The sequence below is a fragment of the Alligator sinensis genome, unplaced genomic scaffold, assembly GCF_000455745.1.
Source record: "Alligator sinensis unplaced genomic scaffold, ASM45574v1 scaffold1605_1, whole genome shotgun sequence".
Classification (NCBI taxonomy): domain Eukaryota; kingdom Metazoa; phylum Chordata; order Crocodylia; family Alligatoridae; genus Alligator; species Alligator sinensis.
This window is the reverse complement of record NW_005843327.1, coordinates 120,974-131,358: the sequence shown is the minus strand read 5'-3', so window position 1 is coordinate 131,358 and position 10,385 is coordinate 120,974. Positions and strand designations below refer to the sequence as shown.

At 38.3% G+C, this 10,385-nt stretch overlaps 1 protein-coding gene across 1 annotated transcript; it reads right to left on the bottom strand.

Annotated features, from left to right (window-relative positions):
- Window positions 1-455: 455 nt before the first annotated feature.
- Window positions 456-8,779, bottom strand: LOC102378834 (eukaryotic translation initiation factor 1A, Y-chromosomal). The gene is made up of 6 exons (XM_014527148.2): window positions 8,635-8,779; window positions 7,377-7,480; window positions 4,567-4,617; window positions 3,549-3,630; window positions 3,329-3,420; window positions 456-1,821 (listed from the first exon to the last, which is right to left on the bottom strand). The coding sequence occupies exons 1-6, from the start codon at window positions 8,762-8,764 to the stop codon at window positions 1,816-1,818; spliced, it is 465 nt and encodes a 154-aa protein (XP_014382634.1). The 5' UTR covers window positions 8,765-8,779; the 3' UTR covers window positions 456-1,815.
- Window positions 8,780-10,385: the final 1,606 nt, after the last annotated feature.

Below are 10,385 nucleotides of genomic sequence, written 5' to 3'. Positions count from 1 at the left end.
ATTTCCTCTGAAGTAAGAGACCACTTCAGCAAAGAGATACTAGAAATCTAGAATGCACTGGACATTGGGGAGGAAAGTATGATACTTTGGCTAAACACTCAGACAACACTTGGAAAACCTTTAGGCTGTGGGTTAGAGTCAATTCAGTTTAGGTTAGAAGGTGTGTGCTAGGGCCCAGCAGCTGCTACCACTTTTCCTTGCAGCAGCATGGGGAAAGCACTTGGAGCCAGTGCTTTTCCCCATGGTGGTAGGGAAAAGTGAGGGAAAAGTGACTTCTGCTGGAGCCCCTTGCCAAGAAACACAACTGAAGCCCCACACCTGCGGGCCAGATCAAATGGCTCTGCGGGCAGGATCTGGCCCACCTGCTATAGCTTGCCAACCCCCTACTCCAGGAAAGTTTGGTCTGAATATTCAACCACTTTCAAAATGACTGTTTAAAACAACGAGACCAACTCTTCATGTTTTAAGCTTGTTTTCTCTATTGCGATAGTCACTTTACATCAACCTAATAGACTGTATAATGAATACAAGTGTCAAGAATCAAATTTATATGGCACAAAATAAAGAGTTAAATTCTCCATGTTATCTTGTCTTCAGAAATGTCAAATTCAAAATACATAATTAAAGAGACACAAACTAAGGCTACTACATGAAAATATTTGCATGATGATGTTAGTCTTTATTCAACTTCTTAGCTGTAACTCCTCCATTCAGAAGCTGGAGATAAGCTTTCCACTAGTTTGTCTCATTAGTTCTGGATAAAAAGATTTTAATTTTTCAATTTATATTCAGTTATTCAATGTTTACACACTTTAATGTGATCCACACCTTACAATGTATGGAACTTAAGATCAAAATAAAACTTTACTTTTAACATAACCTTTTTATAATGTAAAAATATTATATATATAATGTTTAACAAACCAAGGACGTGTGGCATTTATCTGGGTCAAGGAAAAAGTATTTTATGTATGTTTCAATACAAAAAAACCCCTCCATTAGCTGTTAAACTGTTAATATTTTGTATCAATATAATCACTGCTAAAATCGAATGTCACCCAGTGTTTAGCTTCTGCAACTACGGTGTAACTACTGTACTTACAAATACAGAAGAGTGATTAAAATGTGACAGTTTTAAACAACTGCAAATTTGAGATGCTGCTTGCTTTTTACATTTATTCCTCCCCACGTTGTGGCAAATTTACATCTTTGAAATAATGAGTGCTGAATTATCAAAAAATCAGTATAAAAATAGCAGCATGCTAGTAAAACATGAAAAGCAGATCCATACATTATGGATTTAAATGCAGATTTCTGCCTTTCTTTTATATTATCAAAGTCTTTTCAAGGTAGCTTCAAGGCAAGGGGTATATGACCAGACACTGCATAATATGCCTAGACACTAATCTGAGCTGGGTATTTAATCAAAATCCATAATTACAGGGTAAACAATTTTTATTTCAAAATTCAGGTTTAACTGGAAATGTAGTGATGAAAGCAGAAGAGGCAAGACCTTTACAGCAGATGTAACTGTGTCTTTCTTACACCCAGAGGAACAAGCTCTTATTTTTCAAAGAGCCTGCAGTTGTGGCATTTTATTTAACCTTTATGATAATCCAGCATTATCCATTTCTAAAGAAATATAAATACTTTAAAACAAACATTGAAAATAAATCCATTTGATGTAACAAACTACACTCATTATTGATACGTTTCAGTCTTCTTAAAAGAAAGGGACTTTACCCAAAAATCAAAATATCAATGTAGAACAATCCTTGGAGGAAAAAAGTTGGAATGTAAACCTCTTAGCCCAATTTAGATCTGCAAAAGACAAAACAGAGAAACACCACGTTGAGAAATATTGTTCTGACCTTATGAAACAAGCAAACAAGTTTGTCTTCAAATGCATTGTAACGACTTCTTAGCTTAAAATGAAAATCCACAATAAACCCATTCCATAAGGGATTTTATTTTTTAATATTCAGTTTCTCTTACTGCTGTTAGCACATAAGCCACTGCCCCTTACCACCCTCTTGATCATCAGGTTCCATGTCCCTGCACAGAAGTTAATAAGCAAGGGTTTCAACAAATCATCATCATTAGAAAACAACCAGACAAGGACTATGACTTTCCTGAGGACTAGGAAACAAATAAAATAAAAACCAACTAACCAAACAAAAAATTAAAAAGAAGAAAAATCAGGATTTAAGGGAAAGTTCTAATTCAAACCATAAGCAGTTTAAGCTGTTACTGGCAAAGGGAATTATTTTAATTGTTCTTTATAAGCATGTTCCAGTGTGGAAATCACTAACTTTCTCACATTTACTGTGGACTTGAACCTATTTAAATCCTATTACAGACTTGCTGAATTAAGTAAAAATGCTTCAGCCATGCTGCTTTGTATGGTTTAATTCTGCTCTGATGCCTTGCTAGGGAACCTTGTTTTCTTACCACTCTTGATGACTGATGCAGCACTTTCCTCGCTTCTGATACAATGCATTATTAATGCTTAGCAGTATTAGGTGTACTATTAATAGTTTCATTTACCACAGCTCCATTAGTTTATAAAAATGCAGCACACTGTTTTGTAGCATGTATGCATTTGGAAATTCAGATATTTTTATTTGGATATTTCTAAGGTGACGAATAAATACAGGTCACCAGTGAACATTACTGGAATAAAATTAATTGCTGAAGTTAGCTACACTGTAGCAATCAGATTTAACACTTAATTTGTTTCTTCCTATTAAAATGTTAAACCCCAGCCTCTGATAGGTCTAAAGTTCTTTTTCAAGCAAAAGTCTTTAGCAAAAGTCAGAATTACATTTGACATCCTCCAAATTTTCTAATTTAAGATGCCATGTAGTGGTTTGCAAGGAAGGTCAAACAGTTCAAGAGCTTAGATTATATAGGACCAATTTTGCAAACAGTGCACCTTCATATTTTAAATACCTAAAAATAAAAAGGCATAATACAACTGACTTTTTAGAATTTAAGTGATAGAAAATATGCAAGTTATGTTTTCTACTTAGAGCTTAAAATTAAAAGTACATTAATCTGTATGGAATAACTGCACGAATGCTTAAGATAAAACTGTTACATGGCCACAGACCAGAAGGTCTTTGTTAACATACCTTTTCATGGAACTGACGAAAGAGTGAGTGAATCCTGTTTTAATCAAAGGCTGGGCAGCCTTTAAGAATCATTATCTACCTTGGTTAAAAGCTTTCAAAGTTTTACCATATCACACTACCCAGATTAAGTATCAAAGCAGAGAATATCATAGGGGATGGGCAGCTCATGCTTAACATTACAATGTTTTACTTACATCATCAATATCTTCATCATCATCTCCAATATCATCAAACTGGATTTCATCATCATCACCAGGACCAAATGTGTCTGTTTCATTGATTTTAGCTAAAAAGCAAGACATTAAAGTAACAATTAGGAAGAGAGAGTTGATGCATACATTTAAAAAGAGGTCAGAGGGCTGTTGGGTACATTCACTCCCCATGTCTTTCAGTGTGATCTTGAAAGATTCTTACCATGCTCTGGAAGTTCTCCGTATGCCTTCAGACTTCTGGCTTCATCTGCATTATATTTTAGAATGACATCAGCCTTGTTATCCTAAGTAAGAGGTTGCTTAAATGTATTACTCAGCATTGTAGAAAGGTTTCTGCCTCCTATAATTTCACAGGCTAGCAAGGTCTCTCTTATTTGAACAGTAGAAACTTATGCTTTCTGAAACCCATTTCATTTTTATTAATTAAATGAAGAATAATGCATCTAAACATATTCAACCTAAATCAGACTGAGTAGATCAGATCCTGACATGATCCTATTACACAGGCCATCTCTAAAAAAAAAAAAAGAAAATTTAAAGATTAAACATTCTAAATTGCTCTTCCTTCTTTTCTCCCTCCAGATACAACATCCACAACGACACGTTCTTAAGTCTTCTGTCAAAGGCACAGCTTTCTGGCATTAAAAATTAATTATACAGTCACCCAAAGCACCCAATAGATTGCTACAACCATGTTGTATAGTAATGTTATTTTCATAATCCAGTGGGCCACAAAATTCACTGAGAATTTCGCAGTAAACATGTAAGTCTGAAAATCTATTTTTTACAAGACTTAAATTGTTACAATAGGAATTCAAACATGTGCAATGCAAAGAATACATCTAACTGCTGGTCCAGTAGCAGCTCCGAGAATGTGTCTTCTTAAAATGGTCTATTTGCCACTGAAAGGCATAAAAGCTATACACAAAGCAGCAAGCTGAAAAAGGAAGCATCCCAATGCCGCTGAGTATTCTCTGCCACATACATAAGGAAGAGAGGAATAGAGGATTGAAGAAGTCATAGCCTATCTATGATGGAATTTCTGTGCCACACAAGACATAATAAATATATTAAATGTTGTGTGTGGTACACTTAAGTATACTCTGGTACAATTAAATGGAAATCCACTCAGTGCTCTTTAGCAGACATTTACTAATATTTAACGAATGCTGTGCACTATTAATTGTAACAGTTCAGTGGTAAACGCATAGAATTTTTACCTGGTAGTCTCTCAAACCAACCAATATGATGTCAGATGTATTTATCCAAACCTGAAATCCAAAAATAGGAAAAATAATGCTGAACCATTCTAAACATTCACATCTTTCTGAGAATGAGCAGTTTAACAGTAGTAGTTTCACAGTATTCCCATGTCTAATGAAGAATACCAGCATAAACATAAGAATATTCACATTTAGACAGCTAGTTTCAATATTAACATAAGACCCCCACTGCTGGTCGAAGTAAGTTAATCCAACATATCACAGAGCTATATAAAAAGTATGAATAAAAGCACTGAAAAGGGCTCTCACCTGATGGGTGGCTACTAAATAGAAGTTTGGTGAAGAAATCTAAACATCAAGCAATCATTCTATTGCTTAAATTCCACAAAGGATCAAGTGAAAAAAAAAAAAAAAAAAAAAAAAATGGATGAACTACTTAAGGGGAGAGGGAGTTGGGAATCTGAACTGGATTGTTTCTGGTAGGCCTTCATGTTAATTAGTAAAATATACATTAAGCATGTCAAGTCCTTATTGATTTCAGAGCTGTTATTTTTTTTGTAATTCCTATCAATACTGATATTTTAAGAATATATTTAAGCAAAAGTATTAAGAGGAGTGATTTTGTGCTTTAAAGATACTATTTTGTGCTCTGAAAGCCACATAGATTTGTGCTTTCCATTTGGAGAATGTTAGATGAAAAGAAAAAAAAAAAAGTTCAATTATTCACCTCTCCATTATTCCAGTAGCCTCAGATGTTTTGGAGGTCAGCAAAAAAAACAAAACCAAACCAAAAGTGCCTTATTAAGGTGAGGGAACTGTTAACTCAAGGCCCCCTATACTACTGCAACTCAAATTAACGTGCATTAATTTGTGTGAATACACTTACACTGCATAAATGCTCAGGAATTATATTTATTGGAATCCTAGTATCTACTGTCACCCTGTAATGTATTGTCTAGACTGGATGTTGGCACCATAACAGGAAGAGAAGCAAATAGTGGGTCACTTGCAGATAGGGTAGAGATCAACAACAGAGGCACCTGGTAGAGAGACATTGGCTTGAACCCATGTGGTAGGATGTCTCTCTCTCCTGGCTTAAATGAATTTTTCCAAAATAGAACACATACTAGAAGAACTCAGGGAACTGAATTTTGTGCGAATGTTAGTGAACTGAAATATATAATATGACCTATGGATCATACCCCTTGCCAATAAAATATAAATTCATCTCCTGCCTCTGTAATGTGGCTTTGCAAGCCTGGCTGTCAAACAAGAACCTTAAAGCCTGGAAAGAATCCCAAGTTCTCACTATTTGTGGATAGCAAGGTAGAACTGAAGCAGCAGTAGCCACTCCTTGAAACTGGTTTCTTTATTATGGAGCCTGTTCTAATATTTAGCAACCCTGTTGATAATGATGACATGCAAGTGGTGGTTGCCTCATTTCCATTGATCACATCTAGTTTCACTGCTCTGGAAAGTGGGGAGCACATCACACAAATCTTCCTTTTGCACAAAATCCATCACCCTCAATAATATTTGTACAGTAAAATCCATGTTATAATTTAGAGCAAGTAGTCTTAAACCAGAATTTTAGTTCCCAGGACAAAGCTTCCAAAAGGAGCTCTTGCAGAATATAAGCAGGCAGAAATTCATGAGCCCAACACATCCCCAGAAAGTTCTTAACAGCAGCACACAATTTCAGAGTGCATCTGAACTGCTTGGATTCAATAACAGTTTTGTGAGATATAGTTCAGCTATTCTGACAAGAGGCTACCTACAAAAAATTCATTTCACTATAACTGGTCCTTACAAGTGGAAATGGGTTTTCCTTATTGCTCAAATTTGCTTGAGCCATAAGAGACTTAACTTTTACTTTACTGTAAAGCATTAAGCTGCAAGACTGACCAGTCTTAACCAGACCAAAAAAACTGAACCAATCAAAGCCAAGATATGAGCCCAGATGCAGACAATTTCCATGTCAATATCAAGGATAGTACTTTAGAAACTCCTTGTTTAAAAGACTTAATTTGGAGTGCTGTTGAAGCTGGATGGTTTGGGGGCTGCCTACCTAGTTCCCAAAGAGTACAGCTATTTTGCAAGATAACCTTTGTAAGCATGCAGATTTTAGTGCACTTAAACATGAAGCAAGGTTATATCTGTGCTGAGAGCAGCCACAACTGCCAAGCAAGATAATATGCACATCTGCATGCTTCTGCCAGTCCAGGCTGGCTCAGATCAGCAGCTGTACTGCTACAATGTGGCATGTGCTCTAGGACAACACAAGATTTTGAGTGGACTGTGGCAGCCAGCTGAAGTCCAAATCCACTTGTGGTGGGGGGGAGGGAGAGGGAGAGAGAGACTACTAATAGTGCAGAGTATTATGCCACTTCAGAAAGGCTGTGGGATGGAAGCAAAACAAATGCTTCTAATGCAGAGTAAACACAAGCCTCAACCTTCACTATAGTGGTAGTACCATCTTAGAGATATTTATACAAAATAAAATGTAAAGCTTTTAATAAGCAAAAACACTTCCCTTGAAACTGACGCAGCATTAAAGAACCAGAAAATTAAACAGCTACAAGTATGTTTTAAAACATACTTACTATATGGATCTCTTGTCCAGGACAAAAAAAAGAGTCTAATAAACTAAACTGTAAAAAACCTAACTGAAGGAATATTTTTTTACTTAACTGTATTCTTTCATTTTGAAGTGCAGTTGTAGTTGTAGCCACATAGATTTTCTTATGATTACATACCAAGCACAATGGACACTCATTTTATTTTCTAGTTAAGTGATATGGACTTACCTTTTTTCTCAACTTTCCTCTGATATGACATAACCTCTTTACACCATCAAAACATAATGCCTCCAATCTTCCATTTCCTAACATCTTGATCACCTGAGCATACTCTGTAAGAGATCACCCAAAATCTTCAAATTATTACTACAAGGTAATTGTATAAAAACAGGCAACATTTTATTTCATTATATTGTTAAGCAATTTCCATAGTGTAGACGGCCTCCAAAAAAAGTGACCATAAAGAGAATTATTTTGTTTTCACCTTTTCAATTTTGTGGAAATATAAAATGTCAAGATCTAACATGAGCCCAGAACAGCCATAATCCAAGCTATCAGAGGGCAACTTCATAGCATTTTTCCAGTAATGCTTACCCCTTATTATATTTATGCTTCATTTTCCCCAAATTATTTTAATTATACAGAGGCATATATTATTGTCACCCCGTGTGGACAATTTGCAAAGACTGATCCACCACTACCATTTCTACCCGAGTTGATAAAAGTCAAGCAGGTTATCAGGGGACAGAAAATGCCACCTGCACAGCATCATTTCCTTATAATCTTTTCACATACACCAAATGCTATCTTCAGGGAAATTTCTGTACTTAGAAGGGTGTTGATGCTGGACCCCAGTGAAAAGAGTTTGCATACACCAGTTTTCAACTGATAAGTCTGAGCATGCCCCTCTGCCCATCCTCTGACTGGGCTCTGCTGTCATGTTACCCCTTTCTCCAGTACAGCAGAGCATCAGTACTTTTGAGCATCTCTTGGATTATGAAAAGAATTTTTACATCCATTTCTCTCAGCTTCCACAGTTGTCTCCCCCTGTCTAGTAAGTAGCTCCGGCACTACATTCGATGTTGCTCCTGATGTACCCAAGCAATAAATACTTACCCTTTTCGAGTCACAAATAGCCAAACAGATCAGATTACTATATATAAAGTGCTCCAATGTACTACTTGTTACTTCAAAACCTAATTGAGTTCCTCCCCTCCTTACCTCGGAGTTCCAAGGACTCTTTAGCAGCATGGTACCTCTGGCCCAAGGTGGCTGGATGCTGCTTCCACCAGCACACCAATACTAACATTTACACCTAGCCTAAAAACTGGAACATTCATTTCCTGTGCACCCAAAATAATGTTGTGGTTCTCCGACTCATCCAAATGAACTGTGGAAACACCCAATCTACCACGTGTAGGAACTTTCATTGTACGACACCTATAGCCTGAGACTGAAAACATTTACGACTCGAGCAGAATCTCACCTTGTCCATCTTCCTTGAACACCAATTCCCTTTTTTCCGATTCATTCTCATTCTTACCTCGTCGTCTGTTTTTACCTCCTTTGCCTAAACAGAAGGAAAAGACGTCAATAAACAGGGTGCAGCAGCCCATCTAAGTGAGTGTCTCAGAAAACCAAAATGGAAACATCTTTGATCTGTGTAAAACTAAGGATGTTTTCTCATTTTGCTTCTGCATCTTCAGGAGTACTTTTAACTCAGCCCCAAATAGACCCTGCTTGTTAAGAAATCAAACTAGGACAACTCAAACCACGACAAAGTCAAAGAAACTGCCTGAAGGTAAAAGTGCAGGGAGTGAAAGGTAAGTTGCATCTTCCTTATAAAGGTGATGCGAAAGACATGTGTTCCCTTTGCGCTTTGAGTAGCCCTGCAAAGTCAGCAAAAAAAAAAAAAAGGGGGGGGGGGGGAGAGAAAAGAGACCGAAAATATTGTGTCCAGCGTCTGCAACACATTCCTACTCCATTACTGGTTGCTAGTCCCTGGAAGTGGCAGGGCTGGGACACATGAAAAAATAATCCCATGGTGGTCAGGTGCAGGGGAGAGACTGAAGATTCATTCACACAAATACAAACCCCACTCATGGGCCTCAGAAAGACACAGGGGAATAACTGAGTGGCGATCCCTAGTCACTGTCCCTGCTATCCAGATTACAGGTAACCTTGTGGGTAGGCTACTGATAAGAGAGGCAGAAACAGATCTACAGCCCAACATTTTATTGCTTGCACTTTAAAACAAAAACAAACATTTATCCCACAGTCTATTTGCCTACTTGTGACAGCACAACATAGACTCTCACCTATACTGGCTGGGGGGACATGAAAGGAGAGAGGAAGGGGACATGGAGGTTGGCAGACAGTCTTCTTGAATGTTCTCAGCTCTCCAAATTCCCTTCCAGCCTACGCCCAATATTTAGAGAGAGCCGATTCTAATATTTTAATAAATGACCTCTGATTGCGCTAATTTAAATGTTTTTGTTGCACTGACACTTTGGGAACTGGACTGAACCCAGCTCTCGTGGACTTGGAAGGTGTCAAACAGCTGGGACTTATATCCTTGGTCTTCTCCGATAGAGCCATTCTTCTTTTTACAAATGACTGAAACACCTTAAAAATAAATTATAACCAAATGTATTAGATGTTATTTTGCTATGTCAATTGCTACTACTGCTATTTTAAAATAAAGATCTTAAAACAGTAGTAAGCAGCGATGGATGGAACCAAACGGCCAGGGCATGGTGTGTGTAGATAATATTTAATGCATGCTCCTCCTTTATCATGTCCCCTCTGCGGCCTCGTGCTTTGTTTGGCTGAGTTTAGACAAGACATGAGGATGAATAGCTTCCGTTATGTGGCCCACCAGGCTAGCTGTGACATCTGCAAAGGGTCATGTTGCTACGGCTCCTCACAAACGGGCTCTGGGGCCTGCTGCTTGGCCTAGGCTCCTCCAACACAGCCCGGCCGGGCACCCCCCTCATCCCTAGTCACCCCCGCAACGCCCTGGACCCCACTCCTCAAACCAACGGCCGCAACCGCCGGCGCCGTGACGTCACGGGGGCCCAGACCGTGAGGGGGGTTGGGGGGGGCGGCCCCAGCGTTCGAAGCTGTAGTTAGAAGCGGCCAACGGCCCGGGGGCAGGAGCGCGGCGCGGGCGGACAGACGGGCCCGGGCCCGGTTCCCTCCGCCAACACGTATGTGCGTGCGTGAGTGAGGGGGGGG

Bases quoted from the DNA above. Each gene is read 5' to 3' on its own strand.
- LOC102378834 (XM_014527148.2), bottom strand. From the start codon at position 8,764: ATGGGCTGCTGCACCCTGTTTATTGACGTCTTTTCCTTCTGTTTAGGC. The intron at 7,481-8,634 runs GTGAGATTCTGC...GATCTCTTACAG, and splicing joins GTTCAAGGAAGATGGACAAG to AGTATGCTCAGGTGATCAAG. The intron at 3,421-3,548 runs GTAAGAATCTTT...CTTGCTTTTTAG, and splicing joins CGGAGAACTTCCAGAGCATG to CTAAAATCAATGAAACAGAC.